The sequence below is a fragment of the Petaurus breviceps genome, unplaced genomic scaffold (assembly GCF_028583685.1).
Source record: "Petaurus breviceps papuanus isolate PSGF00001 unplaced genomic scaffold, PetGlider_PUasm1.0 38, whole genome shotgun sequence".
In the NCBI taxonomy this organism is placed as follows: Eukaryota; Metazoa; Chordata; class Mammalia; order Diprotodontia; family Petauridae; genus Petaurus; species Petaurus breviceps.
In genome coordinates this window covers 19,044,546-19,056,834 of record NW_027186304.1, presented here as the reverse complement: position 1 = coordinate 19,056,834, position 12,289 = coordinate 19,044,546, and the positions used below count along the sequence as shown (strand labels likewise).

Sequence of the window (12,289 nt, the reverse complement as noted above, 5' to 3'; positions counted from 1 at the left end):
GGGGCGGCTCCAGACAACAGAATCCATATCAAATCACAGAACACTTCTCAAAGTGAGTCCCCAAAACAACGCTACACATCAGGGCTTATATAGCCTTCTCCTGGCTCAGAGAATGTAACAACCTTATTGACCCACTGGCCAATCAAAAAGTATCTACTGAAAAACAGGCCTCCCACCCCAGGCTTCAGGTGCACTTTTGCCTAGGGGCAGGGAAGATCTTCCAAATCTGCATTCCCATTACAGAAAGGTACAGAAGTTTTCATCGGAGCTACCCGCAGGCTTGTCATCTGCTTACCTGAAAGGTTAAATCCCTGGAATAGAATATTTTTTCTGAATGGCATGGGAACAGTTAGACAAGGGAAAAGGAGCTTGTGAAACAAAGGTACAAATACAAGTTAATCATTATCCCATATACTAAGCCCGGGATACATCTGAGCTACTAAAGTCTGTGTTACATCCGAGCTATTCAGCCTAAAATTATATTCTTTCCACAGCCCATATAGTTTAGTAAAAGGGTACTTGGCCTAGCTCCCACTAGCAACAGCCTTAGATCCCCAGGTACCCTGAAGCCCACCCCTCTAAGTAAGCAGAACCTGAAGTTTCTACTTCATGTTCCCCAAACCCTTTCCTCAATGCTCCAGGCCACAATCTCCTGGCACTCCCCAGTTGAGCACTGCCCTTTTTCTCCCAAATCGACCACCCCATAACCAGGGTCTGCTACGGGAAGCTGTACTATGAAGCCCCAACTTCAGTACCATCTAAGAGATCTCTCTCCCTTGCTGCAAATAATCACTTTGCTTGTTCCAGTGCCAAGGAATTAAAGAAGGTTGCTAAGGATTCCTGGAAAACAATGGAGCAGGGAGAAAACACCCCAGAATATAGAGCAAAAAGAGAAAAACCAGAGAGGTACAGCTAAGAGAAAGATGAAAGAGAGAAAATCAGAAAAGTGAGAAAAAGCTTGTCAGTGAGAAACACTGTGTTCCAAACTCTGCACTGACTGGTTGTGTGACCTAGAATAAATCATTTAACCCTGAGTCTCAATTCATCAGTAAAGTGGGGAGATGAGAAAAAGAGGAGAAAATGAGGTCAGAGGTCAACTAGCCGCTTCACTTGGTAAGATCAATCATTCTTATATGTAATTTGGAAATGCAATTAATGTCATCTTGCAGTTTATATTATTGTTGTATTTCTACACTGTATATTGTAAAACCTGAGTGAGGAGAAAAATTGTGTAAGACCAGTAATGTTACTTTAACCCTGACTTGTAATGTGTATATCTGCTATTAAAAAAAAAAACAACTTGTAAGATTGTTAACTAAGCTATTTTGGGCTACTGTTTAAATGTTAAAACCTAAAATTAATTGATTACTGTATGAAAACTTGTCTAGTTCTGCCCATTCTGAGTAGTCTCTCCTGCTTACAATTCATATAAATTTTCCTTATGTTGTACCATTGTCAAATCCCTTAGAAACTATCTCCAGGCAAGGCCATTCAGCCTGAGAAAGGACATGTAGTTTTTAAATGAACCCAACATGCTAAGAAGTTGCAAAGATTAAAAAAGATTTTCTATAAATTGACTTTTATATTTTAGAAGGATAGTAAAAGGAATTCCTTACATTTTAAGATCTGATGCATCTTTATTACTTATTGCAGCCCCATGACAATAGAAATAATTATAACTGGGGCGGCCAGGTAGCACAGTGAGTAAGAGCACCGGCTCTAGTGTCGGGATGACCTGGATAAAATCTGGGCTCAGATACTCAGCACCACACCCAGAAATAACTGGCCATGTAACCTTGAGCAAGTTACTTAACCCCGATTGCTTAAAAAAAAAAAAAAAGAAAGAATTATAACTGGCTCTAAGCTGTAATTGGTAAAGCTTGTTGTTTAAGGTAAAAAGCACTTGGGACCATAACTAAATTTTATTTTTAGTCTGAATTTGGGTATAGTTGTCCACATTAAATCAGTGTCTGAGAGAACATGCCACTAGCTACTCAGAGGAATGTGCTGTCAACAGGTGGAAGTCTATATTTGGTAAAGGCTGAAGGGACAATCTTAACCTCTGTCTGGGATGGGATCCCTCCTGGCTCAGTTTACCCATGAGGTTCCTTTGAAAAGGAATGTTTCCCACCTATTTCTGAGTCTAGCTTTGAGATGGAACAGATGCTGCATGATTGGATATCTGTGACTGTACCTGAATTTACACAGAGCCAAGGAGGTTTCTCCTGGCATATTTGGAATGTCACATGTCCTTGCTTTTTCCTTCTAATAACAGGTCTCTGTGCTCAGAGCAAGTAATCAGAAAAAGATATGAGCTCTTTCATGTTAGCTTATTGGAAAATCTAATATTATTTTTCATTTGGAATTAAAACATATACAGAAAGTTATGCAAACTGCTTAAGATCATTTTAAAAGTTTTCAACTAACTTTCTTCATAAAAGTTTAGTGATCATTTATAAATTTTGAAACTGTTTTAAAGGAAAATACTTTTAGAAGAAATTTTAAAAATCTCTAGTGTGATTTTAAGAGACCCACTAAAACCTCCACTTGAAAAATCGATTTAACAAATTGTAAAGCAGAAGAGAACTTGTTATTTCGATCCATTATTTAAGCAAGTGTTAACATTTGTAACTGAATGCATATGTGTAAAAATTCATACTTTTTGAAATTATGTTCTGCACCCCACCTTCTATTGTATTTTGGGTGACGAATGCTGTTATGTATAATTGTTAATGATTTACTTCTCAAGGCCCTCCAAGCTCTCCGAAACATGCAGGAGGCAGTTGGAGCAGTGTACCAGACCACTCTGCTGTTAAGGTGGCCTGAAGAAAAGCCTGGATCCACCCCTCACACATCAAGGTGAAGGCTCCTCCGGAACCACCAGACCTATGGGTAACAGAGCCAGCCAGTGACTTACAACTGAAGATAAGAGACTGTCCTGACGCTCCTGTTCCTGGCACTCCTGCCTTGGGCCGGTTCCAACTCCTGTGCTCCCACCTTGTACTCTTGGAATCTTACTAAGACAATTGATGGGACTCTATTTCAAAAATGTGACTCATGGCCAGCCCACCCTTTTTCTTTGATCGCTGTCCCCCAGATTCATGTTGTTTCCCTATACAGGCATGTATTCTGTGGGGACCGATGATGCTGCTTGTGAAGACGTGGACAGAAAAGCAGCCTTTAGTCAACCCAGTCATATGTCTGCCCTGAAGATGGGTCCCCTGAGTATGGGAGACAGGGAAATATCACTGTGCCAATTGGGATTGTGTAACCATTGCTGATTGGGTCACCACATTTCATTTCGTTGTAATACCCTTAAGTCATGTAACCCAGTTGTCATCAGGGTTTTGGATTGGACTAAACAGGATTGGAAAACTGGGACACCTTGGGGAATCAGGTTTTATGTCACAGGAAGGGACCCTGGGGCCTTGTTCACTATTCAATGCACTCTGGTGCCAAGGGATCTTACTCCCACCTGTCCCAACTCAGTCCTCAACCCACCTCCTGGTGGTGATAGAACCCAGGATGGCCCCCCTGTTTCACCCAGTACCATTACCCCTACAGACTCAGGCAGCACTCTGGTAGACCCCAAGTTTCTCAGACCCAAGCTTAACTTCTGATTGCTTGTATGCAAGAACACCTTTTTGTTGGCAACCCCCATTTTAGTCCCTATCCTAGTTGGCCTTGGTGTGGCCGGATCGGCAACAGTGGGTACCACAGCCCTAGTGCAAGAGAACAGTCCCCTAGACTCAGTTGAGTCTGAATTTCAACTAGGAACAAGAAAAAGGGGGGAGTGAAGTGCCCGCCAGAAATTATACACCAAAGCCCCCTAAACCTGCCAGAAGGGGCCCCTACCAGGGTCCCTGGAAATCACCTAATAGGCCACAATAGTGAAGGAACTTTTCACCTGTGTTGCTAGAAACATGCCCCAGATACAATTCTGTTTATGTTTGTATCCAGGGCTTTGCTAGTTAATCAACGGTGGCTTCACTAGAAACAACATTACACCCCCTTGGAACCACATTTTGTTGATTAGCAACATCTAGCTCTATAAAAGTATACCTTTCAGAAGACTCAATGCTGTCTGCCCTACTGGGGAGGCAGTCACCGTGGTTAATAAACACTCCTATCAAATTATAATTGGCTTTGCTGTCATGTCCATTTCAGGTTGGTCTTCTGATTACAGATATACTGCCCATCTCACTAGGCCTATGGGAACAACTTTGCTACATGCATCCTTTCTCTTGTTTTCTCTTGCAGATTCTCCCCACAATTATAACTTTTCTTTCTAATCTTCAGTCTCTTCTGATTTACTGGTTCTTTCCTTGCTGCCCACAAACATGGCTAAATATTGCTAGACCCTATGAATCCCTTCAAACTATCTTCCTATGTCCTCCCTTTCTCAGCCAGAGTCTTAGAAAAAAACCATCTAACTGTCTCTAGGTTATTTCCACCTTCATCATCCAACTGAAACTGCTTTCAGTGTTAGCAATAATGCTTATTCTGGACTGAATTTCTGCACTATTTGACACTTTTGGCCTCCCAACTGCTCCTGAATACTCGACTTTTTTTTAAAACACTTCTCTTGATTTGCCTATCCTGTCTGATCATTCCTTCTATTTCTACTTTGCTAGCTTAGCCATAATGCACACCTATTAGTGTACCTCAAGCCTCTATTCTTGTCTATTTTTCCTCTCTACAGTCTTTAACTTGATGACTTCATCAACTCACATGTGTTTTATTACTATGTAGATGAGGTCTATATATCTGGTCCAAGTATTCTTTGTCCCAATCTAGCCTCCACAATTTCCTTATTGTACATTTCAAACTGAATGACCATAACCAAATCTGCTTATCACAAACGGATCTTACTTCTCCCTAAAACTTCACTCTGAAAAATTTCTGACATTTTCGTTAAAGGGTGCCACTTCTCTCACCCATGTTTGCAACTTAAGTGTCATCCTTGATTCTTTGCTCTCCTTCATCCCACATTTCCAATCAGATGTCCAGATATTGTAGCTTCTATCCTCACTACATCAAACCGGTTTTTTCTTCTCCATTCATGGTTCAGATACTTCCCATCTGGACTGAAATTACAATTGCCCAATTGGGTCTCTGTGTCTCCTTTTCCATTGCTGCTCATACTAACACACAGCTGCTAAAATAGTTTTTCTAAAATGTTGGTAGGACCATGTTACCCCCTACTTAAAATCCAAGACTATTACTTCTAGAATCTAATAGAAACCCTCTGGCATTTAAAGATCTTTACAACCTGGTTCCTACCTACTTTTCTGGTCTTATCAGTACCCCCATTCACATACATCACTTTGGAGCCACATTACTTTTCCTTTTAAATTTCCCCTCATGTATGCCCTGTTTGCCTCTCTGCCTTTGCACAAGCCGACTTGCTGCAGGCTCCCCCCCCCCCCTCTGCATGTATGGCACACATTCTTTCCACCCCTTCGTGACATCCAGTTTCCTTTAGTGCTCCCTAAGCTCCTTCTGGCCTTATTTCGTACATTCCTTTGTAAGTAAATGTTTCCTCCTCCTTTGGATTGTAAGCTCCTCCAGGGCAGGGGCTTTAACTTCTGTCTACAGGTGCCCCTAGCGCCTAGCCAAGTGCCTGGCACACAATAGGCGCCCAAGACATGCTTTTTGGTTGGAAGCTTCACACACTGCCCTGGTGAAGGGTTGGGAAGCCGAATTGCTGAAAGGTAAGGTTCCTTTCGGTTATAAATGAGCGAATTGCCTAGCGCAGACAGGTCTGTCGTTGAGAATTGTTTTTAATTAACTCTTTCACTGGTTTGTCGTCTAAGTGAGGAAATACTGGTCTGGAAACTCGGGGAATTTTAATCATGATTTATTTATCGCTCACTCGCCTGACAGGTGACGGGATTCTTTTCCACCTGAGCTTCCTCGTTTGAGAAAACGGGATGCCGTTGGTCCTGCCTGCTTCATAGGGTTCTTGTCAGAACAAAAACGGATTTGCTGTTTGGTAAAATAAAAGCATTATTTAAGATTAAAATAATACTACAGCTTGGGTGCATGGCTTATAGGAGCTCCCGATTCTTTGCGCCGCGGCGCGGACCGGAGGAGCATGCGCTCGGCATACAACCAGAAGTCTGTCCCCGCCCAGGGAGGGAGGACTGCGCTCAACATTCCTCCTCAGGTGATGCAGATCAGTAGACCCTCCCACTCCTCCTTTAGGGGCGCGCTTCTACTTTACTTCAAATACCACAGCTGGGCTCGCCCAATCAGCAGGCATCGCGGGCGACCAACTGCCCCGCCCCTCTCCCGGCGCCAGCCAACTGGAAGCCTTTTCAGGGGGCTCCGCGGCACTGCCTGGCCGGAAAGGGCGGGCCCTCGTATCACGGAATACTGATGTAGAATCGCGAAGACGCCTAGTGCGCCTGCGCGCAATGATCCGCTTTTTTTTTTTTTTTCCCCCCCTTCATCTCTCACTAAGCCTTGGGTCAATCTTCCCACTGCTACCGAGCACAATTCGAGGGGGAGACGAGGAGCTCGGCCTCCTCCGGACCCTGCTTTGCTTTCCTTCCACTCCTTGCTCCACGTCTGTGCTCCTGCTTGGAGGAGAGAAGAGGTAGGCGAAGCGTCGCCTCCGGGGCTCGCCGTTACTTCTTGGGCGGGGGCCGGGGGGACGCCGCCCTCGGAGCGAGGGGCGGTTAAGTTGGCCGAGGAGCCCTTGGAGCTCTGGGACAGGGGAGGGAAGGGAAGGAGGCGGCCCGGCGCTGGCTTTCAGTCTGGCGGCTGGCCTCTGAGGCTCCGCGTAGAGCTGGCTGCCGGGCGCCGCCAGACCTGGGGCCTTCCGTTGGTGAGGGCCGTGGGCAATGGAGAGGGGCGGGGCTTCTGGAGCGCGGGCGTCCCCGTGCCCGCCCCGCCCCCGCCCCCGCTTCCGCTCCTGCTCTTGGGAGCCGGCCGCTGGGCCCGTCTCTCATCCTACGGCCCGCCCTTCTCGAGGACGGTGCTTGGTAAATCTTAAAGCGTTTGGGATCTCGTGAGTCCTTGCTGCTTCATTCTCATTTCCTTTCCGTCACGTGGCGGGAGCCCCTGGCTGGGCCGGCGCCGCAGCCCGGCGCTGGGAGAACGTGGTGTCAGCCAGAGCCCGAGTGGTTTCGAGGTTGTATGGATTATGGAGGCTGGACATTTTGACCCTGGTAATTACATAAATCTGCGTGCGAGGTCGAGTTCCTGCTCCGTGCAAAGCCATCCGCTAAGTGCCCCGGATGCGAATAAGACATGTGCGCCTGCCTTCCCTTCCCAGGCTTTCCGTGTAAGGATGAGGTCCCGGACTGGGCGGTCATTGGGCTGACGCCTGCGGCCTTCTCGGCACACTTCCTTTTGCTGTTAGCATTTTGAGTTCATCTTGCTGGTGGCATTTTAAAAAAATCCACTTCTCCAAGGCTCAGTTTTGTGGGCAGGATTTAAGGTGGGTTCCGATGGCTAATAAATTTAACGCATGCTTAATTGCGAAATTTCAAATAATTTGTTGTAAAGTTTGCTTCTGAAACTTGATTTTTCTGTTACAAGCTTTAAAGTGTGTTACTGTTTTGATAAGAGTGCATAAAATTATTTATACAGGTTATGCTGAATTGTGACAAACTTGAAGAAACAAAGTAACTAAGTGCTTAAATGATATAGATCTGAAATTTAAAGTTAATACTTTCAGGAGATCATAGGGAGTGATAGGAAGCAATTATTCTGTACATATTTGGTAAGATTTTATAAAAATAGCATTGTCAGGTAGTTTTTTTTTTTAAATCAACCAACTACTAAGGATTATTTAGGGAAATAAGGTCCTGTAAGAATTAATCCTAGAGAACAATAATTTGTTGTTAGAGTTAGGAAGACCCGAGTTCAAATATGGCTTCGGATACATAGCTGTGGGACCCTGGGCAAGTCACTTCACCCTGTTTGCCTCAGTTTCCTCATCTCTAAAATAAGCTGGAGAAGGAAATGACAAATCACTACAATATCTTTGCCAAGAAAACCCCAGAAAAGTTGGACAGTACTGAACAACAACAAATACTCTTAAGTGAAGATGGCATGGTCTAATAATTCATTATTGTAGTCATTCTTTATTCCCTGCAAAAAGTTAAGTCCATTGGTTTGGTTTGTTAAATATAAAATGATTTGGTATAGCTGGTGAACATAAAAAATGTTTGCGTTTTCATGCAAGATTATTTTGGGAATATTTGAGAAGATAAAAACCCTTTCATGATAATATTGCAAATGCTATTTTTGTTTCCTAAAACTTGTGATTTAATTATCGGAAGAATGTTGTAACTTGATTTTTAAAAATTCTATACAGTGTGATGGAAAACTTTCGACGCATAGCTGATGAGTCATTTCCAAGCTCCTTAACTAATTCACTGACCAGCAACAACAGTGGAATTTTGGAAAATATCAGCATTTCTTCAAATCTTGGCCTACCTGTTGCTGTTTCAACAGTTGCTAGAAATAGATACTGCTATAATGAAAGGTAAGACTTTTCTTCTCCCTTACAAATACAGTATATTTTTGATGAATGAATAACTGGAAAATTATACTTTTATTCAGTTTCTCAAATATTTTAGTGCTATTATGTGCAAAGTACTGGTAATTCAGAGATTAAACATAGCATACCTTCAAGCAATTCATATTTCATTTGGATTGGGACAGTGAATGTGTGAGAATTAGAAGCTCTATAGATATGTATGTATTGTAGAGGTCAAGGAGAAATTCAGAACAGTATTGTCTAGAAAGATGTGAGGAGGGAAGCCACTGGTTTTTTTTTTTTCCTTCTTCCCCAGTAAGTGGATTGTGGAAGGCTTCATGAAGCAGCTGTCACCTTCATTGATCTTGATAGGAATGGTATGATTCCAGAATTAGAACTGAGAAAACAGGATAGTTCAGGTATAGGGAGATAAGCTGTTCAAATGAAGAGGGCAGAACAAGATTGGGGACAGTTAGTACTGTTTGGTTGAATTATATAGTTTGCTAAAGGGAGTAATGTGAAATAAGACTAGAAGGATAAGTAGGAACCAAATTAAGTAGAACTTATGCCTGGCCAAGGAGTCTCTACTTTGTCTTAGAGATACTAGGGAGCTATTCATGGTTTTTGAGTAGGGGAATGAAATGGTCTGTCCCTAACACAAGTTATTTTGGTGGTATAGAAAAGATGGATTTGAGAGGAAAGAAACTGGAGGCAGAAAACCAATCAGGAGGCTTATTTAAGGAAATTGTTTAGGTAATGGCCCTGATCTAGGATTCTGGCCATGTGAGTGGAGAGAAGGAGAGAAATATGAGAGATGTTGTGGAGTTATAATCGACAGAACTGAAGGTGAGAAAGAGGGTAGATTCAAAGAAAACTTCAAGGATTTTGAGTCTTGGTGACTGAGGAGATGCTGATCAATGAATCCTGAAATTACGGACAGTATTATCTTTCCCCCTTTAACGTGATTTGAAAATGTATGTTAATTTTACAGTTAAGCTGGTCCAGAGAGGTGGGGAACACACAACTTTTTTTTGTCGGGGAGGGCAGGGCAGTTGGGGCTAAGTGACTTGCCCAAGGTCACACAGCTAGTAAGTGTTAAGTGTCTGAGATAGAATTTGAACTCAGGTCCTCCTGACTCCAGGGCCAGTGTTCTATTCACTGCGCCACCTAGCTGCCCAGCACAAAACTTTTTAATGATTGTCTTTTTTTTTTTTTTTTTAAGCAGTTAAGTCTTTGTACCAATTTTTCATGTAATCAAAGTTATCCATTCAGTCTTTTGTGACTCTCTTGTTTGGTTAAGAATGTATCTTCTCATAGCTGTGAAAGGTATATGATCTGCTTCTCTTTTAATTTTTTAGCATTTAAAAAATTTATTTTTTGTTTTCAACATTCACTTTAATAAGATTTTGAGTTTCAGATTTTCTCCCCATTTCTCCCTTTCTCCCACCCCAAGATGGCATACAGTTTGATATAGGTTCTACATATATATTCATATTAGATGTACTTTCATATTAGTCACATTGTAAAGAAGAATTAGAACCAATGGGAGAAACCACAAGAAAGAAGAAACAAACAAAAAAAAAGAGAAAGAGAGCCCATAATATGCTTTTATTTGCATTCAGACTCCATAGTTCTTTTTCTGCATGTGGACATTTTCCATCATCAGTCCTTTGGAATTGTCTTAGATCCTTTGGAAGAGGTAAGTCTATCAAAGTTAATCATTGCACAGTGCGTCTGTTCCTGTGTACAACATTCTCTTGGTTCTACTCATTTCACTCAGTATCAGTTCATATAAGTCTTTGCAGGTTTTTCTGAAGTCTGCTTGCTCATCATTTCTTTTATCACAGTAATATTTCCATTACATTCGTAAAACACAACTTGTTCAGTCATTCCCCAACTGATTGATATCTCCTCAGTTTCCAATTCTTTGCCACCACAAAAAGAGCTGCTATAAATATTTTTCGACATGTGGGTCTTTTTCCCCTATTTTTTATAGTATGATCTTTAATATTGGGTCAAGTGTCCATTTAGAATGTATTTTAGGATATAGTATAAGGTATTGGTCTAAGTTTGTTTTCCAGTTTTCCCAGCAGTTTTTTAAGCAAATAAATAATTTTTTCTTAGGTAATTTGTTTTCCACTTTATCAAACATTAGCTTATTGAGTTCTGTTATTTCTGATCCTACCTTGTTTAGTTTGTTCCATTTTGGGGGTCTATTTTTTAACCAAAACCAGTGGTTTTGATGACTGATGCTTTATCATATAATTTGAGGTCTGGAAGTACTATTCCCATTTATCCTGACTTTTCTTCATCATTTCCTTTGATATTCTAGATCTTTTGTTTTTCCAAATGTATTTTGTTATTTTATCAAGTTTTATAAAGTATCCCCTTCGTAATTTTGAGTGGCATATCATTAAAAGTATAAATTAACTTTGGTAGTGTTGTCATTTTTATTATATTGTCCTGGCCTGGCCATGAGCACTGAATATTTCTTCTGCTATTTGAGTTCTTTATTTCTTTAAGGAGCACTTTGTAAATGAATCTATACACATCTTTTGCGTGCTTTAGTAGGTTGATCTCCAGATTTTTCGTAATTATTTGTAATGAGATTTCCCTTTTCTATTTTTGTTTCTTGTGTTTTGTTATTATTACACAGCTCTATTATCATTTTGGGGGAATTTATTTTATTGTCTAGAACTTTGTTGGCTATTAGTTGTCTCAACTCCTTGGCTGATTCCCTAGGATTTTCTAAATAAACCATAATGTCATCAGCAGATAGGGATAGCTTTATCTCTTCTTTATTCCTTTAATTTCTTTCTTGTCTTATTGATGTTGCTAGCATTTCCAGAACTTGATCAAATAACAGTGAAGAGGTTTGGGGGGCTGGGACCCCAAGAATGCCAAGGAAGGCAGAGTTTGCCTGGAATGAATTTACACACTCAAGCCGTCTTTCTGTCAAGAGACATTTTATTTTAATGCCAATAGTAGTGGCAAAGTTTCTTTCAAGAACTTGCAACCTATTAGGGGTGAATCTAGAACTTATATAGAAAAGGGGCACGGAAAAGGAATGCTGGGAAGACTAATTAGATAATTGAGGAATCCAGGTGTTTTGAGTAGGCATCAGTGATCTATGGATGGGAAAATGTAGGGAGTTTTGCAGAAATAACTTTGTTGGTACTGGATATTGAGGCGTTGTCAGAGGCATGGACCTTGGGAGGGGGAGTCCTTGGGCCAGGCACTCCTGTGTCTGTCTTTTATGTAAAGAATTACAGGATCAGGCCTGCATTTGTTCTGCAACAAGGGAAGATTTCCTTATGGTGCTGGAGGGAGTGGGGGGGGGGACTGAGGGGGAAGGCTGGGTTATTTAGACATGGTCTTATAGGGCATTTTGGGGTCCAGTGAGAGTAAGCTTCTTTATTTCACTCCTGTATTTATTTTTGAAGATATTCCTCTTTTTTTATTGTTGTCTGTTTTGTTAGCATATAACTGTGTATATAATATAGTCTGATTATTCCTTTTTAATTTTTCCTGGTTTTGTTGTTTCATCTTTATAATTTCTGCTAGACTTGTGACTTGTCAAGAATTCTTGTCATCTTCTAAAGTTATTCGTTTCCATTTTTGACCCATTCTAATTTTTAGGGAGTTTGTTACTAGGGCAAGGTTTTGTACCTTTTCTGTGAAGCTGTTGATCTTTTCTTAATCAGTTCTTCCTGTATCTCATATCTTTTTTTAATATATTTTTAAAATTCTTATATCATTTCTTGCAATAATTCTAATTGTTGTGGACAAGCTGGT

At 41.3% G+C, this 12,289-nt stretch overlaps 1 protein-coding gene across 1 annotated transcript in view; it reads left to right on the top strand.

Annotated features, from left to right (window-relative positions):
* CEP192 (centrosomal protein 192) overlaps positions 1–12,289 on the top strand; it is a 170,615-nt gene that overhangs the window by 23,143 nt on the left and 135,183 nt on the right. The window contains exons 10-11 of the mRNA XM_069099474.1: positions 6,208–6,601; positions 8,330–8,500. Coding sequence (XP_068955575.1) covers positions 6,208–6,601; positions 8,330–8,500 — 565 coding nt within the window. The remainder of the gene's footprint in view (positions 1–6,207; positions 6,602–8,329; positions 8,501–12,289) is intronic.